Source organism: Agelaius phoeniceus, chromosome 1 (genome assembly GCF_051311805.1).
Source record: "Agelaius phoeniceus isolate bAgePho1 chromosome 1, bAgePho1.hap1, whole genome shotgun sequence".
Taxonomy (NCBI): domain Eukaryota; kingdom Metazoa; phylum Chordata; class Aves; order Passeriformes; family Icteridae; genus Agelaius; species Agelaius phoeniceus.
Window position 1 is genome coordinate 36,408,345 of NC_135265.1, and position 21,361 is coordinate 36,429,705.

Below are 21,361 nucleotides of genomic sequence, written 5' to 3' on the forward strand. Positions count from 1 at the left end.
CTGGTCTACATCCTATTTTGAACTACAGTTCTTGCTATGGAAAGTAACCTTTGAGCAACAAACACCTTAAGGAGGGTACTTTAGATCTCAGCTGAGACTTGTGGTCTTTGATGGCATAAAATGACATTTAAAAAGTGGAAAGCCCACCTGAGGAAAATTTTGTCAAAGAAATGAAAGAAATAAAACTAGTATATGGGTAAAATCCTAAAAGAAAAAAAAAAGTAATTGGAAGCCAAATTGTTATGAGCCCCATTACAAAAATTTTATTATGAATTAGCAAAGATTAACAAAAATAACTGCTGTTTTCCAGTTATTACAATTCTGACTGGAGCACTGACCCCCACACTGACTGTAGGATACTAGGAGACTTTAGAGGCCAGATCACATATATTCATGCTGCTCCTGAGGTGGTTTAATTCCAGCTATCTGTTCACCTTCTACAAAGGGGCTAACTGTGATAAGTCTTTGTGAATTATTCCTTCTATGGCTGCAAAAGCTTGTCAGGCAGATTAACAGGGCTTTTTATTCAAACACACAAAAAGGAGACAAAGATCAATAGCTCTCAGGGTATGGCAACAAATACAGAAATGAACCAATTCAGCTGAACAGCAGACAAAAATAAGTCTTCACACTCAGGCATACATATGGACCACAACAAAGGTGCACCCACTTATATCATCTCTTCCTTTGCCATCTGACTCCTGCTCAGTTGTTGTGAACTGAGTAACCATGCTGAAATCAGGTTAAGTGGCTCATTTGGGGCATCTTTTCTTCACTACCTCAGTGGCAATGTCCCCCCTGCATCCCCATCCCCCAAAGGAGCTGGGAACGTAATTGAGGCAATTTTAACTTGGCTTTTATGTACAAGAGGTCACTGCAGTACTTACTGCCAGTAAGTGGTTTTAAACATCGTGCTGGCGTTTCATTCTCTGCAAGTCCATTCGTCTTGTCTGCTGCTTCTCTCACACTCAGGTTCTCATGCTGAGACTGTTCTTCACTTCCCTTCACAGACTTGGAATTCAGCTCTTCTGTAGCCTGTCCTTCACCTCGACAGCCCTCTCTGGATGTGGCACACTGGTCAGCACTCTGCTCACTCTGAGTTGGAGCACTGCATCCATCAGTGCTGTCTATTTTCTCGCCATCCGGTGAAGCATGATCCTCGGGGTGATTTGAAACATTTTTATTATCTCTTGATTGCACAGAGTTGTTACTGGCAGGTGTCAGGGAGGCGCTGACAAGGCAGTTCTTTTGGGAATGGTACTGAGGTATAATTCCAACAAATTTCAAGCCTTGACTTGCAGCATCTTGAATCTACAAGTTGAAGAAGATTAGATTTTTAACTGTCAAGCTGTCTTAGCTAAATAGAAACACAGAAAATAACACCCTTTAAGGCAACCAGCATGTCATTTTGCTACTTTTGTCCACTAGCACTAGAAATTGTCATGTTGCATTTATATAAAAAGGTACATTCTAAAGAAGCAGGATGAAAAGTTGCCCAAACCATCTGATATAATGTGAAGGGAGGGGGGAGGAAAGAAGAGAAAATGCCCACATATTTCTCTTCAAGAGAAAAATCTAATTTATAATAAAATACTAGAAGTAGTATTTCTTACAAAAATATTTTTGTGTTGATCATAAGAAATCAGAGACTTATTATTATATCTTCTACTGTATTAGGTATGTGATTATGACATTTATGCAAGGAAAAGCTTATTAATTCTATAACAACAGTTGTTGTTTGTCCTATTTTGGATTGAGACACAAATGGCAAACTTTCACATAATGAGCGCATAAAAGCAAAGCTATTTTAATACAGCACTTTGGGGAAGATACAGAACTCAGAATAGAAAAAGGCATTGTGACATGAGCTAGGAAGAAAAAAAAGGAAACTAAAAGGCACTATCATTAATCCTTTAAACTTCAGGTAAAGGAGGAAAATTAAGGAATAAGATCACAAAAGATCCTAAGGAAAAAAAAAGCATTGGGCTAGTAGAAATGACAATTAGATAAAGGCAGCATTTGCTAACAAAGGTTTGCGATGAAGCAGAAATAGAAATCTCTTTCAGGCAGATTCTGCACTATGGAGTCATCAGCCTCACACTCCTCAAACCCAGGAGAAGTGCAAGTGCGAGACAGATTTCTGTGAAAACATATGAGTGTCTACTGCTTCATTTATCAAAATCATTCACCAAAATGAAAAGGCTTCCATTTAATGTATACTCTTCACATAATGTAAAGTCTAAATACATATAAATATTTCAGAAATAAATGCCTGGAGAATGGAGAAATAATTTCACTTTGTCTGCATAACACAATTCCAAAGAGTTAAAGTGTCTAAATTCTTTGCCTATGCTCAAGTTAGCATGAACTTAGGAAAAACAGTTCAATGGGACTTTTTTCAGTAGCAAGTGAAAAGAAAGAATTTTGTATCTTTTTCAAATTTAAGAGGAAGCTCAGCTCTGCATCTCCTCTACATGCTTTTTTTGGTTTGGTTTTTTGTTTGGTTTTTTTGGGTTGGGTTTTTTTTTTTTTTTTGGGGGGGGGGGGGGTGGGGGTTTTTTTTTGTGTTGCTTTTTTTTTAAATGAATCATTTACTTCCTGGTAACATGCTGCTGCTCCAAACACACAAACCTGCAGATGATGCCTAATCAACAAGAACTTCCTCTTTCAAACCACTATTACATTTTCCATGTTAAATTAACTCCTCATTTCATGATCACAGGAATTTAAACAGAGGCCTCCAGGAAACAAGGCAATGGTCTTCACAGGTGTTTAGCCTGGGAAACATGGGATGCTGACTTAAGTAAAGCTCATTTCTAAACAGGACAATAGAAATACCATTAGCAGTATGCTGGCCAAAAGGGTATCTGTCTACAAAGAAAGTTAGCTTTTACTTTGCTTAGGACGGTTTAACTGAGTATCAGTGACAGATGCATTTATAATGTGCTCAATGGTCCAGACTCTCCATTGTAACTTGATTAATACTTTTTTATATAGTTAGTGATAGAGTTACACATTCATTTCATCTCTTATTACTCATGTACAGACACAACACTACATTTGTTTAGTAGGTTGCAGGGCAGCTAATTATAGAAATCTAACTAGTATGCAACTGTTAGAGAGTTTAAGGACAGGACATATGTGGTAATATTACTGCTCCTGGTCAAAAGTCTGCTTGTCAATCTACATCAGACTCCCACGCTGTGACAGGGAGGAGAAAGAACAGCTTTCACAGATACTGTAGCAATGTTTTACAGTCTCAGCTTATGCAAAAAAATTGTGATTGTTCTAAGGAGCACCTGAAGCTGAGGTGTTTCTTTTGAGGCTCTTGTTCTCAAAACAGAAACGTGAGGAACTGAAAACCAAGTTGCAGTCTTACCTGTACTGGCCAAACAGCTTAGCAGGGAAGTTGGAAAAAAGATTTTCTATCTTCAAGGCCCTTTCCCAACAAAGTTAATACTGTAATTAATTACTGTTAATACTGTAATACTGTACAATACAGAACACAAAATCTTATTTAAACATATCGTTCAAAATTTCCCAACGACATATGGCAGAACCAAGCATCTCATTATTCTCAAGAAAGCAAATGTAGCAGGAAATGCTACATCAAAAGTGTGATGCAAACTGCAGAACAGGAAAGTGATGTATCAGCAGACACAGTCTCTCCTTTCAATTTCTCACAAAACCACGAAGAAGCTAGCTTTCATCAGAAAGTGTAAAGGCTGAACACATTCAAACTACACAGGCAATTTGTCTTTCAGAATCCTACTGAGGGCTTAAATATTAAGAAATTTTAGTTGCCCTCACATCCAGACTGAATCATGCTATCCAGTAGAATCACATTTTCTGTTTCCTGTATTTCAAAGATTGAATATATGAACTTAAAAAAAAAAAAAAAAAAACAAAAACCAAACAAAAAAAAAAAAAAAAAAACTAATCCAACTGACCAAACAAACAAACAAAAGAACCCCACAAAACCTAACCCAGACCTCAGTAACTGGAGAGGTTGTGCCCAGGAGTTAACACAGGACAGAAGGACTGTTTCTCTAAGCCACCTGCAGGTTTTGGGCCCCCTTGCAGCATCCTGTGCTGGAGCACACAGACAGTTATGTCTGTCACAGCCTTCTGGGAAAATATCTCAGCAGATGCAGTGCTGGGAATCAGAAAGAAGGCAAAGAATGAGAGAAAGAAGGGGTAAAGCTGAAGTGAATGGGAAGAGCGTGATGCTAGTTGGACAGGGTCACCCAAGACATATTCCAGATCAGATAAATAACATAATTACTTGTCTTTATGCACCAGTGTAGAGCACTAACAAAGGTCTGTTACACTGCATTGTATGACTAAATGAAAGGAAAAAACATAAAAACAACTACATCTCTACCACTTTTCAGATCAGATAAAAATCTAAATTTAGAATGCCCTTATGCTAGGAGATCAATACAAACTTCAACTATTTTATGACAATTTTTATACCTCGAATATACAATATACTTTTGCCCTTTACATCTTGGGAAATTTTGAAAAGGGAAATTCCAACAAAATTTTTTAAAAAATAATTCTTTGCTTCTTTCCCCAGATGGGAACAGAAACATTTTCATTGCCTCATAAAGTGCTGCTTGGATGATATTAACCACAAACACAAGACCAGATCTCCATCACAAAAGACGTTATTGTTCAACCACAGAAGCAGAACTTAACTCATTTATTTCAATCTGGATAAACCCCCAAGTGGGTACATCCAAATTCATTTGCAACTGGCTTGCAACAAATTGGATTTATGGCCGTTTAAAAATAGAATCTGCTTAAAGAACGGGTGAAATTTCATGTGTACAGAGGGCCAAGGCAGTTTAACAATTTAATGTCATCCCTATAATTTGCTTGATTAGAAACCTGGCATTTTCCCCAAGGGGAAAAAAATGACAGATTTAGCCTTCGCTGTCTGAGAAATAAATATCAAATTTCCCACGAACTTTAGAAGGAATAGGAACAAGCACCGTGTCCAACCCTGATGTCACTACCTTAATTGAATTTTAGCTGGGGCACTTGTGTTAACATTCTTAGCATTTGGGAAGTGTTATTGTTTATTTCAGAACTGCCTGACCTCTATTTTTATACTGCATTTGGAAGAAAAGGAGCCATCAGCAGCACAAAGCAATGTCACTAAATATTACGTTGATGTAGCAATTTATGTCCCATCTTTTTAAATATTTCTGGTTCTCTTGAAGGCTCCCTATCCTAATTAGAAAATGGCTGACAGTCTAAATTAAAGATCTGTAAAACCACACCTGGCAACAGCACGTCTGAATGATGAAATCCTCTTTTCTGGAAAGTACCTGTTTTACTCTGTAGCTCTCACAGTCATGTGAGAATCCGTGTTCAAAAGCTCATTTTGAACAGTCACATACAGGTTCTCTTTTCAAATCTATTCTGAATAAAAACACTTGGCAAGTCCATTGTACAGCCCATAAAGTGATTATGATTCTGTGTTTCTTGCTCCATTGTCAGCTCCATAATAATCTCCTATTGACAGTGAGCATGATGGTACTCTTATAAATATGGAAACTCAAGGATATAGATCCCATGCTGAACAGAATCATACACTTTTGTCAGCTTCAGCAATTGCTTACAAGGAGATGCTGATAACACCCCTGTGGGACAGCACACAGAAAATCAAACACTTCCAGTGAGCTCAGAGTAGTATTCCACCAAAATCAATACAAATGTGAAACAACACACAGCAATTTAATAATGAGGATCTCTCCCAGACAATAATTTTAAACAAATTATTTAGTAAGTGTTAGGAATTTCTCTTAACTCTTTAAGGCCAGGAGCGAGACATTTTTGAGCTGTGTCTAGAGAAAAAGCAGTTTTACTAATGTCATCAAGGCACTTGAGTTTACAGCAGTCCTAAATGGTCTCAAGGCTTACACTTTCTAAAGACCTGGAAAAAACACCTTCAAGGTTTAGGCAGTGAACATTTCATTAGTAGGTTTGCTAGATGGTTCATTATATAACAAGGTACTGAAAGAATTTTGTGGAAATCCAGAAACAATTTATGAAGAACACATCCAGAAACAATTTATGAAGAACACGCATATCAAAAATGCTCTTAGAGAAAGGTCATTTTCCAGGAGCAAGGAACTGACTTTCTGATGGTCAGATTCATTTAGTTAGCTCTGCTGTGAACTTTGGGAAAGGCTGCTACTTAATCCTACTGATGGCCAAACATATGGCCTAGGAAACAATAGCTGGTTAATTTTGCTCAGAGCTGTCTACTTAAACCAATTATGAACTGTCTTAGTCAGTAAAAGAAATGTCTTGTCTGTCTATTTATTTAGCTTCTGTTTCTAAAAGAACAATGTTAAAGGCATTAGGTGTCATAATGTGCACCAGAAACCAGATCAATGCATTTCTCTACCTTCATCTTAGAATTCAAGCAAATCTCCTCTGGAAACAGACAGCTGCACAGATCTTCATACAAAAAACCACGATCTTGTGGTTTGAGGAGAATGCTATGTACTGTGTGCCAGGAGATGGAACTGGAAAAGTATGCTCAAGACTACAGTCTTCCAAATCTGTCCTCCTTCATTAGTATTTAGTAGAACATGTTTCATCATAAACACTGCACATCCCCCTTCTAGTTTGCTCATTTATGGAAACAGATGTTTAAAATTAAGACAGGCTTTTAGTCTGCCCCTTACATTTTCCGTAGGTCTCACATGCTCCTTCCTTAGAAGACAGGAACAGTCATCAAGAGTTTACTGCTTCTTTTAAAACCAACTAAGCTTAGTTTTAAAGGAGGATTTAGTTCTTTCTATATGACTCAAAACTTTTGAAACTTTGGTACTTTTGCATCTCTAATAACACATTACAAAAAAAAATTATGCTAATCAAATGCTAAGCAAAGCATCAATTGCTCATAGTTTTTCTACCCTATTACTCTGGTCTGTTTCACTGCTTGCAGATTTCCAAACCATGCAACCTTTCTGACTAGAATGCTCCTTTGTTTAAGCCTGTATTTCCCATGCATTTTTAACCTTTTCCAGTTTACACATTCACCAAATTTTGTATTTGAGTTCACATTCATACACATAGAAGCAAATATAAATGTAGCTTTTAGAGAGTGAAATCCCAGTCTACATTCAAGTTTTCAAATTATCAAGTATTTTCACAGTCAATTACATCAAAATAGGCCATGAGGGATAAAATACTGGAGGGATGCCTTGGAAAATGCTGCCATAATCCCAAACCATTGATCTGCCATTTTAAGATCTCACTGCAATTGTGGCAGAGGCACAAGAACTAGAACAAGATAGAGAACAAGGCACTGGACAAGAAAGCAAGCTTTGCAGTTTTACAACATGTTCCTTGGTAGCAGCCTCTGCAGAAGGGAACTGAAGGCCACAAACAGCACAGGGAGAAGAAACCTACTGAAGCGAGGAGCCACTGCAACTTACTGCTGTGCTGAAAGAAACAGAAGGTGGGATCTTAAGGCAGTGCTGCAGGAGATACTAAACTACAGCAAACTACACATCTGCTACTCAAGCCAAGAAAGGGGTGAGATTAACAGCTTGGAATTCCTCCCTGGCTCGCATGGTATTCACTCCTGAGAACAATACAGAACAATAGAACCATGCTACACATGCAGTGCAGCACAGAGCAAGTACACTTGCTCCTTTCAGCATATTTCATTAGATGACAGGTCTGGAAACCAGTCTCATCCTCTGTGCCCCTGGATGTGTTGATTCTTCTCAATCCTCACCTTTTAGCACCTGTTCCTTCACTGAAGGCAAAGAGTGAACATTGCTGGCCACATGCTACAAAGATTCAGTGAGTGTGGTATTTGTCCAAAAGCCACATAATATATATATTATATACCTGCACACTCCCACCCTTCCCCTAACTCGGAAAAAAAGTCTTGAAATTATTCATATAATTTAGGATTTATTCCCCACAATTTGTTTTAGACTTGGGAATAACTGCTAGAGAGCAGCCAGCTATGCTCACTCAATCTAAATATTTGATATTCACTTGAAAAATAAGTCTGTAGAAATTCTGTCCCAAGCTCTTGCTACAGAGACCTGGCATTTTCAAAATGCAGACCATGTTCTGTGCAGGAATCTTTAGTGAGTAACTCCTACACTAACTGGTGAACATAAGCAAGGGAAAAATATAGATTTACAGATGTGTGTAGTTGATTGTTGTAGCTAAAATCCATTTGAGTAACTGGAAATAATGTGATTCAATGTGAGTGATTTTAGTCCGTCTCTGTTCTAGGCAGTGAAAACAAACCAAAAAAAAAGGTTCAGTGGTATTTTTAAAAGTAGGAATTCAATCTCAAACTTACAGGCTTTACATTTACTTTGCAGGGAATACTACTTTTATTTTTATATCAACTGAAGAGTGTTTCTTTAAAATCACATTGTTTCATCAAGCCATCTGTTACTCATAGCCAAAATTACAATTTGAACAATTTGCTGGTAATTTATTTTAGCACAGTATAAAACATTATCATATTATTGTTATTTTAAAAGTTTTTTTTTTTCCCACCAGACAGAAGTAGGATCATTAAAAATATCAACTACATACTTTATAATCTATTTTTATCTTGGGCAAGGGGATGACTTAAAAGCTGATGGGGGCAAAGGATTATAAAAGCACTACCAGGCTCCTGGGAGAGTCCTGAAAATAGTTTTGCAATGTCCATGGAAGATATATATCAACACCATTCTTACAGGGCTTAGTCAAAAGAACACAAGTTGAAAGAAGCTTAAGCAGGAACAGATGTTTCCCTTCACACCAGGCTGTTTAAAATAGAGTATATGCTATTTTTTACCATCTCTTGTTATATATACACTAAGAAAATGTTAACAAAATGCACTTTAATAAATATTATCACAGCAGATTACAAACAGCTGAACTATTGATGTTGAGTTTCAAGTTCCACTTCATGACCATATCTACAGCTAACATCCAAATACTTTAAAAAAAAATAGGGGCTCTGTTTGCACTGAAAACATGCAGAAAACAAAGCTGTCAGCTAAGTGCTCAGCAATGGTTTTCATTACAATGCACTAAAGAAATAATATTGTATTGTTCTCTTGCAAATACCCTGGAGAGTGAAGGTTTTGTGGTGGGATTTTTTGGGTTTGTTTTAAGGACAGAAATTATTTTAGATGAGATTGAAGTCACATCTAGGTAAATAATCCTAGGTAATAAACTAGACTCTAGAAGGGTCATTTTTAGCCACAAAGATAAATCTGAATTGCTTATTTATTTGAATAACAAACCTCTGAGCAGTATTAAAGACTCAATTTTTTCCCCTTTTCTCTTTTACTGCCACCTGCTCTGACTGTACACCCTGCAGTAAACTTCTGAACAGACCAGCTAAAACATGTGTAAAATAAAGAATAATGCTTAGGATTACAATAACCATCTAAGGGCCCCTGGTACCAACAAAGCAAACACAGACTTCACACAAGAGAGCCCTGTAAGACTGCAGCATCTGAGTCAAGAAATCCACCAACACACCAGTGTTCCTAAGAACCCATGAGCTGCATCTCTTTGTTCCTTCCAAAAAATAAATCTAAATTTAAAGATTAAGACATGAAGAATAAGTAATGAAAGAGACAAGAAATGACAAATGTTGGAACAGCTATATGAACCTCAGAATTTTTATTATTCTTATTATTATTATCAGTAAAAAAATTATAATATCAATAATGTTTACATTAGTTATTTTCTAGGAAATTGCAGAGCTTTGTCTTCTCAGTTCTTTGTCATGCTGTTAACCAAAAAAAAAAAAATAATATAAATACATATTATTAGGGAGACATTGATATGTTTCTCATCTTCCACATCCTCTTGCCATTTCCTAATTAGATGCTGAAGAGAGTTGAAAAACTCAGAAGCTGAGAGTTCAGAATCATTTCATATTGCTTTCATGCAAAATACAGATATGTGAAGCCCCTTGTTTTGATCACACAAAACAAATTTTCATTCTGATGTGAGTAAATATGTAGAAAATAAGTGAATCACTCCCCTGACTAGAAGCATTTATGGAAAAGATTTTAAAAGCTCTTGGAAATTTCCATAGGTATTTAGCTGTTATTTTAGAAGAGAAACCAAGGTCCTCCTAAATACCTCAAGCCTGCTTCTATCTTGCAACTTAAAAGAAGATGGAGAATTAACCCGTCTCTTAAGAGCAACACTAACACAGAAATTCTTCACCAATTAGAACTGTAACACTGATGACTCTCCAGAAAACAATGCACATGAACTAAGACAGCAGAATTCTGAAAACTCCAAAACAGCTATGGATCAATGGAAGGGAAAAAAATCAAAAGAGCAGAAAAGAAGGATGTCGATATTTTAATTAAGTCACCAAAGTAGAGAAACGTGCAGTGAGAGTGACCTGTAGTTTTTCAGGAGGTGTAGCAGTTCCTTATCCAGCCATTAAGCCAGTCTCCTGCCTGAGGCTCCCTCCAAGGAAGAGAGGGCAGATAACAGCAGGGGGATCAAACTGCTCCAAGAAGGTCTTGCCCCTCAGAAGCACACTGAATTCAACTACAGTTTAGCAATGCATATTAATTTCCAGAGCACAAACTAACACTTGAAACATTTTCATGGCATACCTCATGCCAGTTTTACTCCTGGTAACATTTACTTTTCCATAAAACTGTCTAGAGGGCTAAAATACAGTAGATCCTTTCAGCAATGCAGGATGAGAGTTCTTCACACAAGTGTTAGTGTTGTACAGCCTTTCTTCCCAAATAGTGCAATTCTCTGCTCAACTTGCCTTTGTAACAGAGAGAGCTGGGGGTCACACTTTCAGAGGCCAACTCTAGATCAAGTACATGGGTGGCAGCATCCCTGCAATGTATTCTCTTGGCAGATTCCTCCTTGGAGTCCCATTCACTTATGTCTGAGAGGTACCATCGCTTCCATGGCCCAGCAATGCTATTACTAGGCAATAAAATAAATGTCAAGAAACTTACCAGCAAAGCCACTGTATCTGCAGGAGTCAAGATTATTTGTGGGGTGCTTTGGACTACAGAACCTGTTCTGAGGATCAGTTAAGGGAGTGACACGTTACTGGCAGCTTTGGAGCCAGTGGTAATGATTTGTACTCACTGAACTTGACCAAGACACAAGAGAGGGAACAGCAAAAAGCAGATTTGACACACACTGTCCCATCCAGCAGATACCATGGCACAATAAGCATCATCAAGGTGTTTCAATGGCAGTCCTGTTACAAGTGGAACCAGTCCACTTCTGAAAATGCAGAATCAATTACTCATCTGTACTGCCTTAGGTTTGCTGGAAGAAATTAGACTCATTTCTAAAGCAAGTAAAAACAAACTAGCAGGGAGAGATTCATGTATAGCAAAAAACATGGAAGATGCCTGCATTTGGATTTCAGTTAAGCTGCACCATTTTTAAACCATGCTCTTCTGTGCTTATCATGCTTCCTACTTCCACAGGGACAAGAAGTGTGAATCCTGCAATGGTGTCACACTGAAAAAAAGATACCGTGCAAGAATTCCCTCTGATGGTGCATTATTAAGGAGATAACCAAGGATCCAAAAGTGTGCTTCCTAAATTTTAAGAAGTTAAAACTGGGAGACATGGTACAGAAAGAATCCTCCATTTCTTAACCTGTCACCATCATGGCAAAAATGTGAACATAAGAGTAAAATTTTCTGCCTGTTACAGTTCTAGATGTGTACCAGATTGTAGATTCTAGACATGTATCAGATTGATACAGAAAACAGAGGTCATGAGAAATATATTTGGCATTCATATATGATTGTCTGTCCAAAATAAATCTTTACTTGGGACGTCAGCCTAGCTCCTCCTTCCCTTACTTGTCTCCATAGACTCCAGAGAACACTCTCAGATGTAGAAATCGTAACAGGATACACAGAAACAAAAAGCAACTAAGGAAGAAATTAAAGGCTACCCTATTTGACATGAGACATAAGTCTAAATATTACAAAATATGGTATCTTAGAAGTAACACCTCTACTTTCAACAATTTCAGAATGATCTGAGCCCCAGTGATCAAAGTTCAAAAGTTAGCTTTGCTTATTAAAAAGCAGGTGAGCAAATCTTTAATCTGTGTTTAGCCTGAGAGCAAAAGACAGGAGTGTTAATACCAATACAGCAGTACAATATATACACAACAGTTTAGTTACTTCTTTCATGCCCACAAATTATGTATCAAAGACACCATGGGACTGTTTGAGCTCTTTAGGACAGGTTAAGTCACTCTAGATCCACATTGATATCCAAGGAACAAGCACACTCTGGTGATGTTGACATGATTTTGAAGTATAGGAAGAGTGTATTTTATGCAACATCATGTCCCCAATATTTAAATGTTCCCTGTCTTGCCATAGCCAGAAACTGTGGCAGAAAAGCAGCGGAGAGAGTGGAGAACTGGAATAAAGTCCAGCAGCACAGAAAGATCTCAGCAACAGAACAAAGGTTTGACCAGAGAGTCTTCTATGGCATTTCCTAAATGTTTTATAGTCAACATTGTACTGAGGCACTTTGTTTTGGTGAGCAAGAAGCATTCTCCAGGTGAAATAACCTCCTTGTTATACATTATATAGTTATAGAAGAAAAGCACATATTACCTATTGTAAAATATTATTGTGTTTGCAGAAGGAAGCAGTTAATATTCAATATTAAGTACAATTTCAATGCAACAAGAAGTCAATCCAGAAAACTTATTAAAATTGCATCTGTGTTCAAACTTAAGGTAAGTCATACTTGCTCAGCAGTGCACAATAAAATTAATAAAATTAATTTTCTTGGTGTATAGGAATTTTTTTAGTAAGCTCAGGGAGAAAATTTTGACTTCTCATTCTATTTTGAAAATATGGCTATTCTATTTGGTTTGGGTTTTTTTTAATACAGTAATTGGCAATACACTAAGATACTAAAACTGTTAAAAGGCTCTGTTATGAACAGCTTATGAAAAGATAAAGGATTTCTCTATTCAATTAAAACATTCTATTAACTTCAATTGTATTCTACAGTTTGAGAAGAATTATAAGGCTGTTCATTTTTTAAAGAAAGGAAATGCCTTCTCTAACAGCTTTTTGTTACTACTTTGTTTGAAGAACATCCTTTATTTTTCCATTTATTTTGTTTGTAAACATGATTTATATCTGGTTTATATGCCCTTAAAAGCAATGGTTATTTTTGTTGCTCAGACAAATTAGTTAATATGACAATTAATTCCTACTCCCAAACAAGTCTTGTTTCCTGAGTTAGATTTACATAAAAGTGTTGAGACTTTCACAATGTGCATAATCAGATACAGTGACACAGCATGCACTTGACAGCAACAACTTCAAAGAACTTCAAATTTCTCTACATCAAATAACATCTGAGGATGAGCGACATACTCAACCTACAGAGAAACTGTAAATATACATTCTAGCTATTAAAATTTAAATTATTATCTTTCAAAAAGGGATCTTCATAACCCCATAATCAAATGGCTTCTATCAACAGAAACATTTCCATGTCTAGAAAAGCATTCTAAAGAGTCTCAGAATTGGATATTTATGGAAATAAGATGACTCCTGGATTGTCATTTTGTTTTCATGTTATCCATACTCTTTCTGAAGTTACAAATGCAAAGACATTTTCTGTTTCAATGATGCACAATTTTGCTACCAGTTGTGACAGTTATGCCTATTTTTCTACTCTGACTCAAAGAACTGAAGAACAAAATCAAACATGTTGGAACTGGTACACAATAACTACACCAGTTTTTCCTCAGTATGAATATATTGAAATAATCCAAGATAACATCAGAATAGTAGTGTAATGACATAGTTCGACCTGAAACAAAATTTGGGTTCACATTTTTGAATGCTATTATATGTTCAGAAAACTTCAGCTTGTTCTGATACCAAAATCTATATATATTTAAGTATCAGACAGTTACAGCTGCATTATTTTTAATCCAGTTCCTACAATTCACAGTAAAAATGGAAGATTGAAGATCAGCGCAGTCTGTCAAGCTGAGTCCCCATCAAGCTCATAACGCCTGTGCTGTAGTTTATTCTTAAAATTTTCTTAACTATTATCACTGCAAATGGACTAAAGCTAGGGGAGCATCCTACTCACACCCTGTGGCTAAATAAATACACTATTCAATGCTAGTTTATATAACATGCAACAAGACACAACAGATGTTCCAGAATTTAAAACAAGCACAATGCGAATCTGTTTTCACTAAAATGGACATAACCTGCTAATTTCCAGTCTGGCAGAATATTATAGTGTCAAAAATAATTTTAAAAAGAAGGCAATAGATAAAGAATTGCAGTGTTCTCTTCAAATTCCCTAGTATGTATTTAATACTTAATTGAAAGCAACAGTCTTCTGTTTCACAAAAGTATTTAGGTTACCAGTACCAGCTCTATCAAACACCATGTGATACTGAAACAAAATTAAATATTCTGGGGGTAAAAGGCCTTTTAGGTAAAGTACTATCCAATAGGATATCTGGACACTAAAACAGAAACTATATATATTGTTTCAACATAAAATGTATATTGTAGAACCATCTTCTACATTGATATCATCTGTTGGAGGTCATTCTCCTGTGACACTACAAATAATTTTTTAACAATAATAGGATCAAACTTCTTTCTCTCAAGAAGTATAACTGCTGTTCAGATACTTTAAATTACAAAACAGCAAATTCTAGTACAGTATTTCAGGTGGTCCAAGTGATACATATCCCTACTGCCAAGCTGACAGAACTAGAAACAGTAATTATAGTGCAAATAAAAGCATACTGTGTTCTGGGGGGTCCTCCCCCTTTTCTTTTTACTCACTTTCTTAATAAAATCAGGCATCTCCTTTTTCTCTGAAAGGTGGTTTAAAGAGGAGCAGCATTCTACCTCCAACACATATCCTTCACTATTGATGTCACCTTTTGAAGACCTAAAGAGGTAGACAGAAAAGAAGAATCAATTTCTGTTGTTACGGCTGGATACCCAGATATCCCATTTATAAGTGTTTCTCCTCGAGAGCCAAACTTCAGACAAAACTTTGGTTCAGACAAAACATTCCCCCCACTGAGCTCAATACAGTTCTGACAAGTGGCAGCTACAGTATGTGACCCACATGCTAGGGGAGCAGATCACACCAATGGTGGGATGCTTCAGGGACTTCCAGATCTCTTTTTCTATCCAAGAAACACTTTGGCAGCCTGGCATCTACAGCCAACATCAAGGAGCTGCACGGGTGATATAAATAACTCAGGATACACAAAAAGGTTCCAATGCAATGGTCTGACAGATGCTCTAAGCCCCACAGGGCAGCTGATATAAGATGCATTTCAGACAGCAATTAAAAGAAACCCCTTCTCCTTATCTAGAACTATTCCAAGACAACATCTAAAATCAGGGGCTAATCAAAATAGCTTAACCTTCAGTCTTACCTTTTGTTTCGCTTTTGGGAAATGTAAAGCAGTGCCTGAAGTCCCCTTGTCTTTCAGAAGAGACTAACTAACTCCTAAAATAATTCAAAGCAAATGGCATCTGCCATATGCATTTGCTGAACAAATGAGCACTGTGGAAATAAGGTATTGGTCAAAATATGCCAAGGGACTTTTTGGAAGTTATACTGAATGATCTTCAGAAACAGTCTGCAGGCAGTGCTACTGAAGGCAGTTTTCATCTCCTCCTGCCTCCCATGAAAGGAAACTGATACACCTGATCAATAGAGGATGTCTAGACAATCACTCGCTTTCTCAGTTTTTCAGAAGAACACATGGAAAAACATTAAAAATAAAAGCAAGCTTGTCATTCTTTGGATTAGTAACAAAGCAGTTATCTAACATTTCCCAGAGAATCAAAAGATCTAGTTCTAAGTGAAGAACTAATCCTGGCCAGCAGCAGCTTGATGCCTGGCTACCTAGAAGACAGAAAGAAAGGTACAGAAGTTTGAACTGGGAGTGCTGAGGAAGCAGCAAAACAGCAAAACAGGGGCTTGGCAGGCTTGCCATGCTTGCAAAAGCAAGCCTGTGCAAAAGGCCTGTTCTGGGGACTGGGACTGTGTGACACAAAGCTTCAGCTCCAGATGGTCCCAGGGGCTTTCCCGAGACACTTGCAGTTCCCTGGAGCCATGCGGTGCGTGGGCTGCTGACTGCAAACTGCCAGTGTTTCCTAGGCAATACTGCAGACTTCTGCTACATTTGATCCTCCCACTTTCACACAGGCTACACTCTCACCTCATTCCTCTGTTCTCACTTATACCTGAACAGGTGGTAGCAGACTGTGCATTGTTTGGTAACACTGAAGACCCTTCCCTATTTGTTTTTTCCCTCTTTTCTAGTTTCTTCTTACAACCTGCAGTTCCATTCTCTACTTCATTGTGGACAAAAATTTTACCAAAGTGTTAAAATAAAAGTTAAAGTGTTTATGAAAATTATCCAAACGTCTTTATAAAATTTACAGAGGTCATTATTGGGGGACTAACAGTATTCCAGAACAACTCCTCTGCAACAGACACACACCAATTAACTTAAGAGCAAGAACAACTTTGTCAAGAAAATAAAAAATCATTTTGAGAGGGACAACACGTGTACTGCAGACAATCATTTTTGCTGTTCTAAGGTCCTAGATAAGAAAATCCATCCTGTGCATATTTTCTGCCACAGATGAACTCAAGAACATAAAAATAAACTTTAGAAATCCTCCCTGCTACTGTACTTGCAACCAGACCTACTATTTTTTTTTTTAGTCTGAATATGACTAATTCAAAGTCAAGATATCAAATCCAGGAAATTAAGTATGTGTCATGCTATTTTATGTGCCCACCCATTTGGCAAAGGCTGTTCATAACTCTGGCACTGCTGTGACCCACATGAAAATTCACTATTCTAATTCCTCTGAAAGAATGAGATAGACTGCATTTTAAAGTTTAAATCCCCTGTCTACCTGAAAAAATAAATCTGTTTCAACCTGTATTGGTAAAGTTTATAGACTGGTATAAGGAAGAGAGAAGCTGGCCTTGAACCATTCTCTCCTAATTCCTCTCCTCCCCCTGAACAGCTCCCTGAGCTCTGATTTTGTGCAATTTTTTGAGGACCTGCTTCCAACCGCTTTGAAAGGACTAAGAGTTATCTGAAATACAGATTATATCCATAAAAAATACAGTGATTATTACTGCAGCTGCTTAAAATGTCCTGTTTAACTCCTTTAAGAAGCACTTAACTATAAAATATACTTGCTGCTTGGAAATATTTAATTGGAGACAATTCCTTCTCTAACACTTTGGGGGCTGCCTCTCCACTAGGACTCATGAAAGAAATGGCATCAAATATGATTGCACTTTGTTATGAACATGATTTTACAGAACACACTTAACAGATCCTACTAAATGCCATAAAATCCTTAGTTAAAATCTTCCAATAGAAGGACTCTGTATTTCCAATAAGTATTTTTCCATGCTCTCAAGTAAATTATGTCTATATATGTTAAAAGCAAGTCTTTGTTTATACTGGTAGTTTTCATCTGTTTAGGAAAGCTTTAAAAGCCTGTTATTCTGTCAAAAACAAACAAACAGAACAAGATCCATACCATTTCATGTGAAAATAATAAATACCTGTGGATGTCACAGACCACAAAAACAATATTCCAAGCAAAGCTACGTGGGCAAGGAATTGTTTCCAGTCTCTATGCAATAAACAGTGCATTTCATACGTGTATCACAAAGTATGCCATAAATATCATAAAAGTCTCTCATAAAACTCTTTGAATATTATTAGTATAGCCATAGAGAAGTAGAGAATTATAGGTACAGGTTAACTGTAATAAATACAGCTATAAAAAATAAAACAGCTATAACTGTTAATAATTCTGTATTAACAGTTACTAATAAAGTTTTAGTTTTATTAATTTAATGGGACTACTTTTAGGACCACTTTCATTAGAAACTATGAAATAGGACCCCCACAAAATGTACATCTATCAAGATCCCAGAAGCAAGAGAAAAAGTCCAAAAAGCACAGTTTTGTGCACTTGCATTCCTCTGCTCTCTTCTGAAAAAGGACTGATATCAATCGTGAGAAATAACCCAATAATCCATACCCAGGAGTCTCTTACCAGTTTTATAGCACAGGATGTTACTGGGAGTCCAACATATAAAATACTTTAAAATTAAAGCAGTGGTTTATGTAAAGTTGATTTTCACTTTCCCATCATAAAATATTTCTCAACAAAAAGGAGAAAAGAGAAATGCTGAGATCAGTTTAGTCAAAAAAATATGGAAGCTCCAGCAGTTCTGAAGATCTTCCTTTTCTTCTGGATGCACAGTCATCAAGTTCTTCATTTCCTTCTCCTTCGTTGGAAAACTGAATCTTCCTCCCTTCACTCCTGCAAACATTTGGGTGTTTTGTATTACCTTTATTCCTCTGATTAAAAAAATCGCTGGGTTAATTAAAAAAGGTCCAGCCCTGAAAGCAGCACACCTGGATACACTAATGCTGTGCCCTTCCTGGAAGGCAGGATGAACTGGAGAAGCTGCTACATCCAGACTCACTACAACACCCTGTACTCACTGTAACATGTTTTGGGATGCCTGAGAGGGAACACAAGGGACAGTGTGAACAACACCAGCATTTCCCCTGCAGTGAGGAAGAGCAGTCTCCTGCCTCCCACCCCAGGACAGAACAACCACTGGTTAGCCCTGGAGATTGCCAGAAAATTTCATTGCAACTTACACACCCTGGGTTTTCTTTTTTTTTTTTTGTTATACGTTGTTTATCATTAACAAGGAGAAGGGCTCTTCTGCCACTGAAGGTAAACTCACCATGGACAACCTTAATCATAGGGTGGCAAAGAGTTGAGGTGGAATTTCAGTCTACCTGATGCTGAGCAGAGGGTCAGCATTCACAGGCCTGGTGGCGCAAACATTGCCAAATTTTACCAATATGGAAAGGGCTCAGGACCACAGACTTCCAAAAAATGTCATCCTGAATCCTAAACAGGGTTTCTAGTGCCACTAAACAAGAAGATTATACATTGAATAAATAAGATTTTAACTTATAATTGGAAGTTCACTGGCCAAAAATATGTTACAATGGTTGTTTCACTAGGTTGTCATTTCCTGCACAGCTGTTTGCTGTTAAGCACCATTTCATGGTAGAAAAACCATAACCAGCTGTGGAAAACCAGTAACTTACACAGTAACTATTAAAGCTGACAACTTGGTGTCCCTTACAGACTGGATTTCCAGTCCTTTTCAGATACAAGAAGGAACTGAGGAAGCCAACATTTGGTCCTAATCTTCCTGAAGTTCCCTATGCCCATGAGCTCAGCATGCCAAAACACACTTGTAAAACTGCAGAGATGCTCTAAAATTACTATCTCATTAAGATGATGCTAAGAATGTGAGCAGAGTTTTGAGATTTTCCACTACACAAGAATAGCTCTACCATTCAAATAGAACTGTACATTCATAACTAACGGGTCTACATTACAAAAATAATAAAACCACACCAAAGTGATTGACATGGTATCTCTACAATTTCAGGTTAAATTTCCAGCAAAATTAGAGTATCTGAAAACCAAGAACCCAACAACTAAAAATCCACAGGTTTTATGATGCCCAGCCAAAAACCACACCATTTTTTATAAAAATAGAAGCAGGTATACTGCATGCTAAGAGCCAAGTCTAACCCATGTGACACTGTTTTAATGTTATTACCTAAACGTTTTCTTTACTATAGGAAATCTTATCACTGGAATAAGTATTATTTGTTAGTAAAATTTATAAACTTTTTTAAATGACAGTATATAAAGTTTCTTGAGAAAAGTTTGGGCATGTATTGATACACAGGCATCTTTAATGTGCAGTGTTTATAAATTTCAGAATACAGATGAAAGGACATTTATTTCAGGTCATTGTTAGAAGTTATTGTGAGGAAATATGTATTTCTTTGAACTTGTAACAGATAACAAGCCTTCAAAACTCAAACCATTGTCCTTTGAGCTAAAGGAAGATATCTGTTGACTCTTGGGCATGGAATAAATATTATCTTTTCATTAAGTTGAAATCAGCCTGCTGAGAGCAACAACACAGACTACATTAGCACACAAACCTGTTTGATCCCTAATGCTCATGAAGGTAAATTCAGACATTTCTCATCTTCAAGCTTAAATCCTACATGAAAACCAAATAGACACACACACACACATTTTTATTCAAAATAAAATATATTGTATCTATGCAAAGTACCTACTTTCACCAAAGTGAAAACACCAAAGAGAAATACCAGCAAAATCAGGAAACTGTAAAAAATCTTTGTTTACTATTAAACTTTTGAACTCAGTCTGTCATATTCCTTTGCAGATAAATAGAGTTGTTGTTATCCAACTGATGATAGTTTGAATTTGTCAGGACTAACAGACACAGGAATTACAGAAATAGAATTAGAATAATCTCATCAAATGAATCTCTACAACACTTGACACCTCATTATTTTGCAGAAAGGGAAAACAGCTGCAAAGCTGTTTGAGGTCAGAACAGAAATTTAGAACATTTAGAAACTCTAAAAAATTATGATTAAATTAAACTTAGTCTACTTCTGCAGAGCAATGTTTCCCTGTTGGTTGCTTTACTGACTGAAGGTAAAACCTGTAGATGGTACATCCTTAGACACAGCTGGAACAATGGAGAGAAATTCTTTGGAATACCATTTATATCCCCTGCTTCTCTATCATGGTGAAATAAAGCATCTGCAGACATGTCAAAACTATTATAAGCAGACAGTTTATGAGCCCCAAACCCTGTACCTTTCCTGGTAAAAGGGAATGGAGGTTGCTTGCCAGTGCTGAGCACTTGGACATCAAAACATTTTAACTGACACTGAATTTTGAAACTTTAAGATATCAGACAGGGGTATCACGCTACAGGTTGCTGGGAACAAGTTAAAGCTGCTTTGTGCTATGGTTTTGTTGTAATTTTGTTCAGGGGCTGACTTAGCAATTTCTCTGCAGGAAATAGATAACCTGCCACAGCCACAAGCTGTCCAAAATAAGAATGCACCCAAAATACCTGCACAGAGATTGTTAAAGAAAAAAGCCAGTGAGTGTGGAAATAAAAGGTCAAGGAGAAAAAGGTTATTGCAGACACAAAGAACTACTGATTTCTGCTCCTGGGGGAATGTAAGAATGTGTTACTCTCCTCATCTTGTTTAGCCAGAACCTCCCAAACACATGGACCTTCCCCCATTCCTTCCATCAGCAAAGACCCACTGTCACACATTCACACTTTTCAGGTACCAGCTTTTATTCCCTTTCCTGAGACTGTAAGTGTAAAT

At 37.1% G+C, this 21,361-nt stretch overlaps 1 protein-coding gene across 3 annotated transcripts in view; it reads right to left on the minus strand.

Annotated features, from left to right (window-relative positions):
* The window catches only part of RFTN1 (raftlin, lipid raft linker 1), a 96,003-nt gene that overhangs the window by 30,343 nt on the left and 44,299 nt on the right, over positions 1-21,361 (minus strand). For all 3 annotated transcript variants that reach the window (XM_054647513.2, XM_077176490.1, XM_077176493.1), the window contains 2 exons: positions 14,868-14,976; positions 888-1,311 (listed from right to left, as the gene is read on the minus strand). In XM_054647513.2, the coding sequence (XP_054503488.2) occupies positions 888-1,311; positions 14,868-14,976 (533 nt within the window). The remainder of the gene's footprint in view (positions 1-887; positions 1,312-14,867; positions 14,977-21,361) is intronic.